The sequence below is a fragment of the Podarcis filfolensis genome (genome assembly GCF_964270895.1).
Source record: "Podarcis filfolensis genome assembly, chromosome: Z".
Classification (NCBI taxonomy): Eukaryota; Metazoa; Chordata; class Lepidosauria; order Squamata; family Lacertidae; genus Podarcis; species Podarcis filfolensis.
This window is the reverse complement of record NC_139617.1, coordinates 31,277,287-31,293,024: the sequence shown is the minus strand read 5'-3', so window position 1 is coordinate 31,293,024 and position 15,738 is coordinate 31,277,287. Positions and strand designations below refer to the sequence as shown.

The following is a 15,738-nucleotide window of genomic DNA, read 5'->3' as shown; positions in this document are numbered from 1 at the left end:
AGAAAGCAGTACCCAACCTAGTGATGACAGAATAAATGATGTGAGGAGGGAGCTGTAGCCCGAGATAGGAAAAGAGGTGAGATACTTTAAATGAATTCAAATCTCCAGGCCCTGATGAGTTGCACCAAAGGGTATTAAAGAAGTTTGCAGATCTCATATCAGAGCCTCTGTCTATAATCTTTGATAATTTATGGAGAATAGGTGAGGTCCCTGCAGGCAAACATCTCCATCTTCAGAAAGAGGGGGAAAGGTAACTTCTGACTGGTGAGGTTGACACTGATTTCAGCAAAGGTCCTCGAACAGGTAATTAAGCAGTTGGTCTGTGAGCTCTTAGAAAAGGATGCTGTGATTACTTAAGACACAGCATGGGTTTCCCAAAAGCAAGTCATGCCAGACATGCTTCCCTGTTTTGATAGCATTGGTGGATCAGGGGAATGCTGGGGACATAGTGTATCTTGATTTCAGTAAGGCTTTTGATAAAAGTTCCCATGAGAAGCTGGTAAAATGTGGGCTGGACAAGGTAACTGTTAGGTGGATTTGTAGTTTGTTGACTGACAAAGCCCAAAGCGTGCTCACTAATGGTTCCTTATCATCCTGGAAAAAAAGTGACAAGAGGGGTGCTTTAAGGTTCTGTCCTGGGCCTGATGTTGCTAAACATCTTGATCTTGATGATGATGATGATGATAATGATAATTATTACTTTATTATTTATATGCCATTCATCTGACTGGGTTGCCTCAGTCACTCTGGGCAGGCTCCCAACAGAAAATTAAAAACACAATAAAATCTCAAATATTAAAACCTTCCCTGTACAGGGCTACCTTCAGATGTCTTCTAAATGTCATATTATTGTTTGACATCTGATGGGAGGCGTTCCACGGAGAAGGCATGACTACTGAGAAGGCCTTCTGCCTGGTTCCCTGTAACTTCACTTCTTGCGGTGAGGGAACAACTTGGATGAATGAATGAATTGAGGAGATGCTCATCAAATTTGCAGAAGACGCCAAACTGGGAGGTGTAGCTCATCCTGCAGAAGTCACTAACATAACACAGGGCGTTCTTCCAGCAGGATAGCAAGTATTTCATAAGATCATAAGAACAGCCTGCAGGATCAGGTATGGGGAACCATCCAATCCAGTATCCTCTTCTCATAGTGACTGACCAGATGCCTAGTAGGGAAAACCCACAAGCAGGATTCAAGGACAAGGGGAACTCTCTCCTCCTGCAGTTTCCAGCAAGTGGTATTCAGAAGCATTGCTGCTTCTGGCCATGGAGGAGGAGCATAGCCACCATGGCTAATAGCCATCAATAGCCGAGCCCTCCATGAATTTGTCCAGTCCTCTTTTAAAGCCATCTAGGTTTGTGGCCATCACTGCCTCCTGCAGGAGATAGTTCCATAGTTTAACTAAGCGCTGATGGTAATGAAACAGTTACTGAACACGTTATCAGTTTCTGGTGCAGATACAGCATAAATGAGACCTATGACTCCTGGCTGGGTCCACAAGCCGCAGTTACATTTCATTTATCTGAAGCCCAAGCTAATTCTGCACATCGACTCTCACCATCAACATCTGTGTCGTGAGAGATGTCTCAATACGCTTTGAACTGTGCCGCGTCACCAGCCCTGGCAACCTTGGGGCGCTAATTCGAAGCAGTTCTTTAGGGATTTTTGCTTGCCATTTGTTGATATTTTTAGACTCCTCACAGTCCTCCTGCAACTGAAGGAACAACGAGCCACGGATTGATTTACTGCTTGAAAGCAAGTTGCTGTACCCCCCTCCCTTAATAACAGATTTAACAAATTTGTTCCACCTGCTCAATTATGCACCCTCGGCCTTTCTTGTGGTTTCACTGCAGTTTTTTGCAGCCTAAACCTCAAAGGGGCCTGAGCTCAGCAAACTTTGCACCGTGCCTGCCACTCATAATGAGCCCCACTGGAACGCTGCTTCAAATTACGGCTGAGGTTTCGCCTCTCGATTGATGCAAGAAGTCAGATTGAAAAGGCTGATAGGTGCGGCTGGCAAGTAGCGTTCAGTTCTCCAGAACATTCATAGAATTTTAGGGCTGGAAGGGACCCCCAGAAGTTCATCTAGCCCAACCCCATTGTAATGCAGGACTCACAGGTAATGATTTTTCATAGAATCATGTTTTTAGCAGGCACCAAAAAGAATAGAGTGAGGGCTCCCTGCTTGATGTCAAAGGCAGGAAGCTCCAAAGTGCAGGTGCTGCCACACTAAATGACGGGTATTATGTGGCACCTATAACAATGTCACTGCTCCTGGTTGAAGCGGTTAAGTGGGCCTATATGGTATAAGGCGATCTGGCAGGTACACTGGTCCCTTTAAAAGCACAAGGAGGACCAGGGAGGAGCAAGGAGCCGTCTTGCTGCAAGGGAAGGAGGTTGGCATTAAGTTGTACAGTAGACAGTTGCTTGAGTAAGCAGATGGGGCTACAGCAGGGAACTTTAAGGATGGGCTCCTGGATAAGAATTAGCATGCGCTCCTATAATCAGTGGTGTATGGTGCACTCTGACCTGGTGGGCAGCTGGGAGGGAAAAGAGGGGGTTGACTGGGAGGAGAAGGTGTCGGAAGCTGAAGAGGTAACAGGGTTTAGTGAGCAGGAAGAGGCTGTGGCAGAGAGTGGTCCAGAGGCAGAGGAAGGAGAAAAGGGGAGCCAGGAGATAGAGATGAGGCAGGCTGCTGAAGAAGCCAGGGCATCTCCCCCTCCTGCTGCAACGTGGTCCCCCTTCCTCCTGTTCTCCCAGAACATGCAGAGAAATGAAGAGGGTGGAGCAACGGGAAGCAAGAAGACAAAGCCTTGGGTTGCTGGGACATCGTGGGAACGTGGGGCAGTCCTCGCAACTGCCTCATCGAGGCAAGACCTACTGGGAAGAGTTGCTGCGATCACTAGGCCTGCACTAATTTATTTGAATTAAGAGTTAACTTCACTGACACTGGGTATTTTATTACTGACCTACTCTTGACTCTGGCTCATGACAGCCAATTAGTAATATAAAGAAGGAATACAAAAGGAGGTTCACCATAACCATCAGAAACACACTTTCCCCTCCACCTAGTTTGTGGTGTTAGGTCATCCATCATGGTTGCCAAGCCAATCTCCTTCCCATAACCTGAATGGACCACAGGACAGAGGCAGCAAAACCCTGGAATTGAGATGTGACCAAAATCTACTGAATGGAGAAAAAAATACTATTCTGTCAAGTCCTGAACAAATGTTCCTTGCTAAAAGTTTAGTTTGCAATTCCTGCATGATAGGGGACTGGACACGGTGGCCCTTGAGGTCCCTTCTAGCCCTACAATTCTATGATTCATTGGAAGTTTTTAAACATAGGTTGGATAACTACCTGTCAGGGAATCTTAGGCTGTGATTCCTGCATTGCAGAGGGTTGGACTAGATGAACCTTGTGGGTCCTTTCCAACCAACCCTACAATCCTATGCCTGTATGAGCATTATGTCTGTTTCGAGCAAGTTGCCATCGGCACCAGATAAATACTCTTTTGTAATGGGGCTGAGACAAGGCTCCTTGAGTCACTTGTTATGGAAAAACATGCACTGGTGTTTGACAGGTTTAGCTCAGATATTTTTTTCTGAAAGAATAGTTTAGACTCTCCTTGGAAATAGTAATAGCTGGCAAGCTCTCAGCAGAGCCCCTTGAGTTGGAGACACTGTTGATTCCAGAATTCATCTCCTGGATTAGATCCATGAAGCCCAAAGGCAGGAGAGTTTGCCAAAAATCAGAATAACTTTTATATGTTTAGTAACTCAGTATGTGTCGCCTCTACAGCACTTTCTGTTGGAAGAATCGTGTTGCATTTTGCACACAAACTAGGACTGCATTGATCTTGCAATGCGGGTCACTATTGTGCCCTTTGGGTTATGTCTCGAGGGGCTGTCAAAGCAAAGGTCCAGGGAGAATTGATGCACAGGGACCGTAGCCCAGGTCTGGATCATCCAATTCTTAGAAACAGTTTTTGGGTATCTCAAGCACATTTGCCATAATTAATAAACTACCAATATTCCCTGTGATAATCATTTATGGTGGGAATGTAAGTGGGTGCAAGATTTGGAGGGGATTTAATTTTGACAGAAATGATAAATAATACTAAAGAAACCCTTGTTTCTTGTCCAAAATTAATGTTACTATATATGTTTTATGTCAAAAGAATTGGTTGTATATTTGCTCTTGAGAGCATAAGTAGTCATTGCAACACAATGGAAAACATCACAAAACCTTACACTGGATGTATGGTACCACTCACTCTGAAATAAACTCTAGTGGAGAAAATTACATATAATTTGTTATTTTGACAAGGACTAGAACCTCCAGACACTTAGGGGAAGGCTCTGGACATAGTGTATCTTGATTTCAGTACCGCTTTTGACAAAGTTCCCCATGACATTCTTGCAGAGAAGCTGGTAACTGTTAGGTGGATTTGTAACTGGTTAATTGACCAAACCCAAAGAGTGCTTACTAATGGTTCCTCATCCTGGAAAAAAGTCCCAAGTAGGGTGTTGCAGGGTTCTGTCCTGGGCCCGATGTTGTTCAACATCATCTTTATAATGTGTACAGACTAGAGTAACCAAGATGATAAAGGAAACAAAGCCTGTTTTTATCTTTTGCTGGTCTGTTGTAACTGAGAGAATGAGTATGTGGACCCCTTACTTCTATAGTTGCCCTATTGCCTATTTAGCATGCTCACATCAAAGTGCAAGTAGATAAATAGGTATCGCTCCGGCGGAAAGGTAAACGGTGTTTCTGTGTGCTGCTCTGGTTTGCCAGAAGCGGCTTAGTCATGCTGTCCACATGACCCGGAAGCTGTACGCCGGCTCCCTCGGCCAATAAAGCAAGATGAGCGCCACAACCCCAGAGTTGGGCACGACTGGACCTAATGGTCAGGGGTCCCTTTACCTTACTTATGTATGTAGGTGCTTTTACCTTATGCTGGCCTATGACCATAATACAGATTCTTCTTTTTCAAGCCTTAGGAGGAACAGTGGAGGGATTTGGGTGTGCTTAGCCTGGATAAGAGGACTCTGAGAGGAGATATTATAATTAAAGGGCCTGCAAATCGAAGACAGAGCAAGCTTGTTTTCTCCTGCTCCAGAAGGACCTGAAACAATGGCTTCCAGTTACAAGAAAGGAGATTCTGACTAAACGTCAGGAAGAGCTTTCTGATGGTAAGAACTGTGGAACAAACTCGGAAGATGGTAGACTCTCCCTCCTTGAAGGTTTTTAAGCATAGGTTGGATGGCCACCTGCCACATATGATCTAGTAGAGACTTCTGCATTGCAGCGGGTTGGACTAGACAACCCTCAGGGCCACTTCAACTCCTCTATGATTCTAAGAACTATGGAACTCATGATCAAAGGAGGCAGTGATGGCAGCCAACCAAGATGGCTTTAAAAGAGAAATAGACAAATTCATGGAGGGCTATCCATGGCTACCAGCTTTTACAGTTATAGCTGTGCTTCTGAATACTAGTTGCAGAGAACCACAGGAGGGGAAAGTGCTGCTCTTGTGCTCAAATCCTGCCTGTGGGTTTCCATCTGAGGTATCTGGTTGGCCACTGTGAGAACATGATTATGTAGATGGTCCATTGGCCTGATCCAGCGGGCACATCTTATGTTATATACTCCTCCTGTCACATCATTGTATGAATGCCTTTCACCTGTGGTGGCTGGCAAGACAGTGGCAGTCATACCTGGATCAGGAGAGCTCGGCTGCAGTGGTCCAGCTACTGAAGACTATGAAGCTGGGAATTCCACTTTGTCTGGAATGCTGCAGACTGATACTGTCAACAGAGCATACCCTCTGTTTAGAGGCCTAACTGGCTGTGATTTGCCACCAAGCCAGATTTCATACAATTTATAGTGCTTCCAAGTCCTATCCCAGAAAGGTGGCCCAGCAGGATACCATGGTTGTTGGTATTGAAAGCTACCAAAAGCTGCAGCAGAACCAACAGGGACATGCTTCCCATGTCTAAAGCCATCTCTGTCCCATTACCAGGTCTGAAACCAAATTGAAATGGATCTAGATAATCTGTCTCCTCCGGAAACCCCCAGAACTGAGATGATACGCTCCAGTAAGTTGCCCAGAAGTGGGATATTGGAGACTGGCCAATATTTATCCAATGCAGTGGGATTCAGGGAGGGCCTTTTCAGTAGAGGTCTTATAGCTGCCTCCTTTAGGAACACTGCATCCTTGCCTAGTTGTAAGGAGGCTGTGACCACTCCCCTCACCCACTTTTGATGAGCCAGGAAAGGTACAGATGTGTTGGCTCTCACACTTCCAGGATCCTGCCCACATCCACAAATCGAAAAGTATCTATTAACACTGGACGAGCAGGGGCCAAGGTTACATGCATATCTACTCTAGCATCCAAGTCAGAACAGAGCCAAGCAATCTTCTCAGTGAACTGCTGAGCAAATTGTTCACAGCGAGCCATCAAGTGGTCTAAATTCTCCTCATGTGGGCCAGAGTGTAAAATACCCCTGACCATCCAAAACAGTTTTACTGGATGGCTCCTCGCTGATGCAATGATGGCAGAGAAAAAGATTTATTTGCTGCCACAATGCCATACAAAATAGGCCTTCAAATCGCCTGTGTTTGTTCGGACTCATTCAGAGTTCCCGCCAAAATCATCTCACATACTGCATGATCACCAGCTCCCTAGAGAACCATGGGCCTGGTTGCCAGGTCATTTCTCCATCCCAAAGGTCTACCAGAGCTTGAAATAGGGTGAGCATATGTCTGGATTTTCCCCAGATACGTCCTCTTTTTAAACTTTAAAATTTCTGCCCAGGTGGATTTTTAAAATAATGCAAAATGCCCAGATTTTTTTCCTGCTGCCCGAGTACATCTGGTCTATGCTGTCCAGGAGGCCGCTGATGGCGGCTGCTCTAGGACGAAGAATGGGCATGCAGTGTCCAGTGTTGGTGGTGCTACTGCTGCTTTGGAGAGCTCTGCAGCTTTATCATAGGCAGGTGCCGAAGTGGCAGAAGGAACTCTGGCAGCCGAGGCAGCGGCTTGCAAGCAGCAGCAGTAGAGAGCAAGCAAGCGAGCAAGCATGGTGGGATGGGGCTTTCAAAATCGAGCGTGAGACATCCAAGGCCTTGCTTGCTGGGAAAGACGCCCGCATTGGTCATGGGTGGAACTACCTTTATTGAAGGAAAAGAAAAGAAGGGAGGGGAGGTGCCACCGCCGCATGTCCCCACTTTCCCGTGGGTGTGCTCAGGAAATTGGGTTTTTCCAGCAGAGCTGAAGTGAGTAAGTCTTACTAACTTTGCTGCACCTAATGCCACACACAGGCACGAAAAGCACCCCTGCTGTTACAACACTGATTGGATCGTGAATGTTTAATCAGTGGTTTCCCCACGCTGCTTCCTTTCCCCAAATAGTCTCGCTTTTTAAATGGTGTGGTGGTTGGCTGGAAGACTAAGCTGGGGAGGTTTAGATGTAACCCCAGTCGAAAGTCGGCAGGAAAGCCCGGCATATTTGGAGTGCGTGGCAGGGTGTGTGTACCAAAACAAAGCTATACCTTTCAAATTGGCCGAAGAGGATTTAAAATGTAGGTTGGCTGCTGTTGGGTAAAACTGTCTAATGTTTATTTGTCGGGGGGGGGGAGGCAGGGAGAGAATGGAAGGTGGCTGGGCGACAGCGGGGGGGGGCTGAGGAGAGCATGGTGTATGCAAATAGGCGGAAAGGTAAGGCCCCAAATGCCTGCCTTGGCCAGGTGGTGCATCATGCAGCCGTGCAGTGATGGGGGAGGGAGGTGGTGCGTTTCAGAAGAGTCCTTGCCCCGCTCTAGGCCCCAGTGCAAATGTGCCTTTGTTTTAATCAGGCTCTTGCCAAATTTTGCTTTCCTTTCTTAAAAAAAAAATTATCATCACGTCTTCTCTCCCCCCACCCTGCCTAACCCAGCCAAATGTGGCATGTGAGACAAGTCCGCCACTCGCCCTCTCCTGCAGGTCTCCTTGGCTCTGTTCTCCTCAAGTGCCTCTCTCCTTGCGCAGTGGCTTAATGGCAGGCATGCCCTGCTTCCCCCCACCTGCATCTGCAAACCTGACAACCGCCTGTAAACATGGGGATCGGGAACTGTGTCCCACCAATGTCAGCTTGTGGCTGCTGCCCCCTCTGCCCTGCTTGCCCTTCTCTTCTGTTCGCCAGCCCCCTACCCCTTACCCCACAAGCACACGCTCATGTATTTCTTTTGCTACCTGCTAGCTGGAGGAGGAAGAGGTCTCGATCTCATCGGAAGAATGGTTGAGCTGAGTTTTATGAGCAAAATGTTCGCCATTTTAAGGCACATTTAATGTGCACATCCCCCTTAATGAGCTTTTGGCTTTAAAAATATTTGTCATGTAATTTGTTTGTAATGCTTTTTTCTGTTTCTGGGAATTGATTAAAACCTGCCTGAACATTATTTTTTTATAGGCAGACTTAACATATTAATGGCTGCCACTGAACTGAGTGGGCTATATTAGTGATTCTTAACCACTGCAGTGCTTGTTTTGCAGGCTGGTTGGCCTGGCAGGGGTTATTAACGTTGAGAGCTAATTCCCCAGTAAAAGGTAAAGGAACCCTGGATGGTTAATCCGGCCCCTGTGGCAGTTTATTTCCTAGGGTAAAATCCTAAAAAAAAACCCTCAACAACTTTGGGGTAAAAAATCATAAAAAAGCTCAACAACTTCAATCCTAAAAAAAGGTTAACAACTTTGGTCGGCCCTTACAGCCCTTCACTTCATCAAATCTGGCCCTCTTTGACAAAAGCTTGGACACCACTGGTAAGGCGACCAAGGGGTGTGGTGCTCATTTCACTTTACGCCAAGGGAGCCAGTGTGTGTCCACAGACAGCTTTCCAGGTAATGTGGCCAGTATGACTAAACAGCTTCTGGCGCAACAGGGCATCGTGATGTGTGCCAGAGCGCATGGTCATAAGGCAAATGTGTCCTCTTTTTTTGCTTGTCAAAATATGGCAACCCTACTTCAAAAAAAAAAAAAATGCCTGCCAAGGAAATAGGAAACTCCCCAAGAGCCACTATCGTAGTTGGTCCCCCACCACTGCAGAGGTTCTGAGTTCCAGTGAGTCTACACTCCACCAGGTAGTGATCTGACCATGACAGTGGAACTATAGAAAGTTCCTCCACTCTTAAGGTTACCATCAACCAATTCAGGACAGAAAACCAAATCCAGACTGTGCCCTGCAGCATGGACCGGGCCAGAAATTATTTGGGACAGACCCATGGTTGCCATAGCAGACATGGAGTCCTGAGCCACTCCTGACGCACCCAGTTATGTAAAGCAGACATGCTAATATACTTTTTAAAAATAATATATATTTTAAACTGCTGCTTTTATTCACATTTTGATTTTTTAGGAATACTTGCTTTTAATTCTTTTTTATTGATTATTTTATGCTTAGAGCTTTTTACAATTAGGTAGTGTACAATTCTGAAAGATGCACGGGGTGCTCTGCTCTCTGAAAAGATGCAAGAGGTGCTCTGGAAGAACTGTTTACAGATTTACTGTCAGTTTTAATAGACATGATATATGCAACTTAGCCTGTGGGTATTTCTTACAAAACTTGGCAATGATCCATATACTATAAGCAAACAGAGGAAAACACCAGGAGAAGCTCTTAAGTGGCAAATTGGATGGGTTTTATCCTTTTGCTTATGAAGGTGCTTAAGAACATTATATCCCTGCATGATAAACCCACAAGCTCTTATTAGCTTGAAATTTGCTTGGCGTTTATTTGTTTATTTATTTGCATTTCTATTCCATCCTTTCATCTCCAAAGAGCCCAAGGTGGCATCCAGGTTCTCTCTTCCTCCTCATTTGATCCCCACAACAACCATGCTGTGACAGGTGTTAGAAACTCAGATAGAGAAGCAAGGCGCCAAATGTCTCGTTAAACCAAGGTTGCAGTCGCCAAAACGGAATGTCTACTTGCCATTTGTAGGAATGACAGCTTTAAGGTCTTATTTTTCGAATAATGACTGTGATTGATTCTCAGTTAAACATCTGGCTAGTTCAGAAGAGCTATGTGAAGAGCTTTGAGAACTTAAACAAGAAAAGTCATTTGAACCAGGGATAGTCCACATATACTTTGGAATTCATTCTGATTGTGCAGATGCAATATAACTGATAAGCGTTCTACAGGATGGGGTATTAGTGTGTGAAAACACAAGATCCAATGATTCCCAGAGGGTGAAGATGTCAGGCACCATCCTGGCACCCAGGCAACTTCACGTGGTTGCAAATGGTTGAAAACCAGGTGCATAATGTGCCTGGCAAATTTCAAACACTGGCTGTGAGGTAGGTTAGGCTGAGAGGCAGTGACTAACCCCAAGCTCAACTAGTAGGCTTCAAAGTTGAGCATAACCTACCCCACAGGTTTGTTTTGAGGATTGGATGGGGAGGAGAGAATAATGCTCACTACCTTGAGCTCCTTAGAGAAAAAAGGTATGTAAATGCAAATAAATAAAATAAGATAATAGATTATGAGTGGAAGCCAAGGGAACACAGACACAGGGAGCTTCAGTTTCCAAAATAAAGCAGTGCTTATATATCCATTGTCTATCTGCAGAGTGATATGCAGAATGCAAACTTATTTCATGGATCAGGGCAGGACCAGGACAATTTGTCAAGGGCCGGTCAGCCTTACCATGAGACTCCTTGTCATTTCAGCTTCTATATGAATTGCTGTGCTTACGTCAAATTATGAACAAGGGGAAAGAGCTGTAGTCCTCAACACACCCCACAGGGGGGCAATTTAATTTTTAAGGCAGGCAATTTGATTTTTAAGGGGGGCAATTTGAGAATGAGTTATTAACAGTGAATGACCTTTTAGGCTTCCTCTACATGAATAGGAGTTCATTTTTTGAATAATAAGTATTATATGTCACAGAGGGAAGACACCAGGATTTTAGTGATGCTTACATGGGGCATGGTCAAAAAAAGTTGGGAACCACTGGGTTAGAGCTAGTGTGGCATGATAGTTAAGAGTGTCAGACAAGAACCTAGGAAAGACCAGAGTTCAGATCCGCACGCAACCATGAAGCTCACTGGGAGTAACCTTGGGGGCCAGTCATTGACTCTCTCAGCATAACCTACCTCACAAAGTTGTTGTGGAGATTAAATGAGATGGGGAGAACCATGTTTGCCACCTTGAGCCCCTTGGAGAAAAAGTCGTGATATAAATGCAACAAATAAATCTTGCCATTAAAAAAACACAGCTTCTTGTTATTCCAGAGCAGTGGTTTTCAACCAGTGTGTCGTAGCACCCTGGGGTTCCTTGAATGATGGTCAGGGGTGCCATAGGCAACACTGCCCTCTGTCCCTCTTTCCTCCCCTCCCTCCTCTGATGCCCTCTTGCACATCTGTCTCCCAAAGACTTGTGTGGCTGTTTGCTGCAGCAGCCCTGGCTATAAGCTCCACAGGTGAATGGTGCCTCTGGAGCTGGCCAGGGGGTGCGGGCTGCCAGGAGCTGAGGTTGCCTCGGAGTAAGAAGCAAGTGGGTGAGGGAGCCCAGCCAACCAGTCTGTCAGCCCTGGCTGTTGGAAATGGGCGGACAAGTGGGAGGCCGGGCAGGCAGGCAAGCAACGCACTGGCTTTTCTTGTGCTGGCTGTATGCAATCCCTGCCTCAGAGCTGAGTGCCCAGTGCTCAAGAGGAGTCCTTCCACCATGCAGGCCCAGCAGCGATCCCTGTTGCCTCCCAAGGTGAGTAAGGTGCAAGTCTCATGTTCACCTTTGGCCAGTGTCTATCAGGCCACTAAGTCTGGGGGCATCCTCTTTCCAGGCCCCTATGGGGCGACATGAGGATGCACATCTTTTTGGGGGGTGCTGCTGCCCAATGAGAGAGGAGTGGGGGCTGAGGGAATGCTCCACAAGGGAGGGTGTTTTAAAGGGTATGGGGCTGCCCGCTCTACAGGCAAGGGTCACCCAGCACCCAAGGGGAGACCTTCTGCCATGCAGGCCCGGTGGCACCCAAGGTGAGGTGCAGGCCTCATGTTCACCTTTGGCCAGTCTCTGCTGGGCAGCTAAGTCTGGAGGCATCCTCTTCCCAGGCCCCTGGGGGACACAGCGTGAGCTCTCTTTGGGGCAGGGGGGCAGCTCAGAGATCAGGGGCAGCAGCAGTGGCTGCCCTGAGGACTCCCAAGTAGAGGAGAGAGGAGAGGAGGCTAAGAGAACACTCCACAAGGGTGTTCAAAAAAGGGTGAGAGGTTGCCAGCTCTGCAGGCAAAGGGTGACATAACTGGGCTTCTGAGCCCCACATGGGAGCTGCAGAAAGAATGCAGTTGGTCAAGGGAGCCATGAACTCAAAAAGGTTGAAAACTTTTGTTCTAAAGCATCGGTCTTCAGCTGAGAGGTTAGGAGACACTTGCAGTTTGTGGCCTGATGCAAGATAATTCGCAACAGGAGCCCTACCACCTTGCAGACATAGAGTAAAAAGAAGGTCCAGAAATGCATGTTTGGATTAAAAGTGGGTCCTGGTTTTGAAAAGGTTGAAGATACTGCCAAATGACTGCATACAACTCTGCTGACCATAGTGGTAAATTTGTTCACCCATTTTTAAAAGACGGATAGCTCTTTTTAAGTATCAAATCATACCTACAGTTACAATTTATTACAACAAACAAAGGAGCCCCCTTCAAATCTAGGCTAAAACGTGTTACTTTAAATGGGGGGCGGCGAGAGATTAGATAGATAATACAGTGGTACCTCAGGTTACATACGCTTCAGGTTACAGACTCTGCTAACCCAGAAATACTACCTTGGGTTAAGAACTTTGCTTCAGGATGAGAACAGAAAACGTGCTCCGGCGGTGCAGCGGCAGGCCCCATTAACTAAAGTGGTGCTTCAAGTTAAGAACAGTTTCAGGTTAAGAACAGACCTCCGGAACAAATTAAGTACGTAACCCAAGGTACCACTGTATAAGAGCATTAGAAGAATCTGGCTGTTTGATTAGGCCGGTGGCCCATCTAGTCCAGCATCCTGTTCTCACAGTGGCAAAATGCCCATAAGAACCTATGGATCTAAACAGACTGTCTCTGAACCTGAAGTTTCCATAAAAGCATTAGCAGAGCCCTCCTGGATGAGACCGAAGGGGACCCATCCGGTCCAGCATCCTGTTCTCACAGTATCCAAACAGACACCTCAATGGGAAATCCACAAGCAGGATTCCAGAACAGGAACAATGATCCTTTTAAAAATAAGTGTTAGATGGGGCTGCTTGTCTTGAAATGCAACAACTTCTCCAGATCAGATCAGAAGAAATCAGAGCAACAGCCTGAAATAACAGCAGCTGCCCATAACTATTCATTTGGTCTTTACCAGGAACCCAAAGTTACTGCTCACATTTGGGCAGACTTAAGGCATTTTTAAAGAACAACAACGAAAAGTTCATGGAGTACAGAAGAAAGAAACTGACCCAGTCAGTTCATTTGGGCATACAGAGCAGGATCCTCCTCAAAAGCTGAAAATAGGCATCTATTTCATGGCTAGTCTTTGCCAAGCACACAATTAATTGGCACAGCCTGGAAGTTGGTGGTGTTTTGCAACTGGAAACCATAAATTGCAATGTCTCATATTGGTATAATTATTGGGGGTGGTGTGGAGAGAACGCCTCACTACCACACCACCACAATGTTCACATTCACATGGGTGACACAATTACTTGTAGAACCTCAGAATTGTAGAGTTGGAAGTGACCAAAAGGGTCATCTAGTCCAATCCACTACAGTGCAGGAATCTCAAGTGAAGCATCCATGACCTATGACCTATGTCCATCTGACTTCTGCTTAAAAACCTCCAGCAAAAGAGTCTGCCAACTTCTTCAGAGGGAGTCTCTGTTCCACTATTGATGGCTCTTACTATCAGATGGCAGGGGTGCCAATTTGAATAAAATCTTGGGGACAGATAAGCCCCTTCCCAAATAATTGATCACATCATTTGAATGGCAGTGCCCTACAACTTGGGGGCAAAGGGCTAGACCCCCTCAAATATTTTATGGGGGGAGCAAATTGACCCTGACCCCTAGGAGTTGGCTCCTTTGTCAGAAAGTAGTGTTTAGTCGGAATTTCCTTTCTTGTAATCTCAATGCAATGAATCACAGACACTCACTTGCTTATGTGCTAAGCTCAGTAAACGAGTGCTCTCCTCGGGAGAAGGTGGCATCGTCTCCTCCTTCACTGGAGGCTTTTAAACAGAGATCGGACAGCGTCTGTAAGGGATCTTTTAGCTGTGAGTCCTGCATTGCAAGGGTGCTGGACTAGATGATCCTGCGGGGCTCCCTGCAACTCCACAAAAGTTACTGCCTGCTCTACGAAGCCGCCGCCCCGCCATCGCCGCCGCCACAAGGCGGGCTGCCAAACCACGATCTCCCTGAGGGTTGTTGGGGCCAACAGCGGCCTCCCGCTTCCCCATCCCTCTTCAGCTCTGGACCTGCGACCCTCCCGCCCTCGGACTCCAACTCCCGTCAGTCCCCGCCGTGGCGGCCAGGGACCAGGGACGCTGGGAGCTGGAGTCTGGCAGCCCCTTTGCAGCGGGCGAGAGCGCGCCGCAGGGCCCCCGTGCAGCCCCTCCAGCGCCACCTGCGCCCCACCGACCAACCGCCGGACCCACCTGCTGCTGCTGCTGCCGCTGCCTGCCGGACTCTTGAGCGAAGCGGTGCTTGGGCCGGCCGGGACCGGAGACCTCGCCCGCCGCCCCCCCGTCCTGGTCGTCTGCGGTCCGCGCGGCGCTGCTCTGCCTTGGCGGCCAGGCGGCCTCCGCCTCCCGGCGGCGCAGCTCGGAGCGCAGCTCAAGATAGCAGCCGAGCGTGAGGAGGTGCAGCGCCAGCGAGAGCGCGAAGAAGCCCGACAGCGCCCGCCCCACGCCCCTCCGGGCCCCGCCGCAGGAGCCGCAGCCGCTCCCGCCGCCACCTCGGCCTCCTCCTCCTCCGGCTTGCGGCTCTGAGCCCATGGCGCCGGCCCCTGGGGGCGCTACTGCGGCCTGCCCATCCCGGCTGCGGCCCTCCTGCTCCTCCGTGGCTGGGTGCCTGGCTGAGCGGCCGGCCGGGGTTGAGCGCGGCTGTCTCCGCCTCCCTCGACGGCCGCTCGGGGCGTCGGGGCTCCGGAGGCGGGGGCGGGGGCGGAGCCGGGGGGTGGAGCCTCCTCTGCGCCGGAGGGGGGCCCGAGGGGCCGCTTTGTGAGGGGCCCAGGGGTCGCAGCTCCCGCTGGGCTCCCCTTGGCCGGAGCCTTCTGAGCGGGCAGTCTGCTGGGGGCGCTGCAGCCAGATGGCCCTGCCTACTGCTGCCTACACTGGCTGGCAGCAGCGGCGCTCCGGGTTTCCAGGCGAGAGGACTCCTCCAGCCCTTGCCTGCAGCTGCTTTCGCGTACTGAGCCCTAGTGAAACCTCCTTACGAGGCGGCTGCTCAGCCGCAAGGGCCGCCCCCTCAGCGGTTGGAGGGCTGCCGCCAGACCGCCCCCGAGCCGGAGTCTGCCCGCGACCCCCTTCGCTCCCGCACCTCTTGCTGCCAGGCGTGCGGGGAAGTTGCGATGCTGGGGTGAACCCAGGCGCCTTTTGAGGGACGGCAGCGCCTCCTTGGGGCTCATCCCCTCCTCCCTTACGTTAAGGGGAAAGTCGACTCCTCTGATCCGATGCCCTCTTCAGGAGTGAGACAGAGACGAACTCTTCCAACAATGGGAGAGCAGAATAGAATCATCTCCTCGG

The 15,738-nt window shown here is 48.5% G+C and overlaps 1 protein-coding gene across 1 annotated transcript in view; it reads right to left on the bottom strand.

Moving 5' to 3' along the window:
* The window catches only part of EDA (ectodysplasin A), a 50,979-nt gene extending 35,852 nt beyond the window's left edge, over positions 1-15,127 (bottom strand). Inside the window, exon 1 of the mRNA XM_083596505.1 lies at positions 14,650-15,127. Coding sequence (XP_083452631.1) covers positions 14,650-14,988 — 339 coding nt within the window. The 5' untranslated portion in view covers positions 14,989-15,127. The remainder of the gene's footprint in view (positions 1-14,649) is intronic.
* Positions 15,128-15,738: the final 611 nt, after the last annotated feature.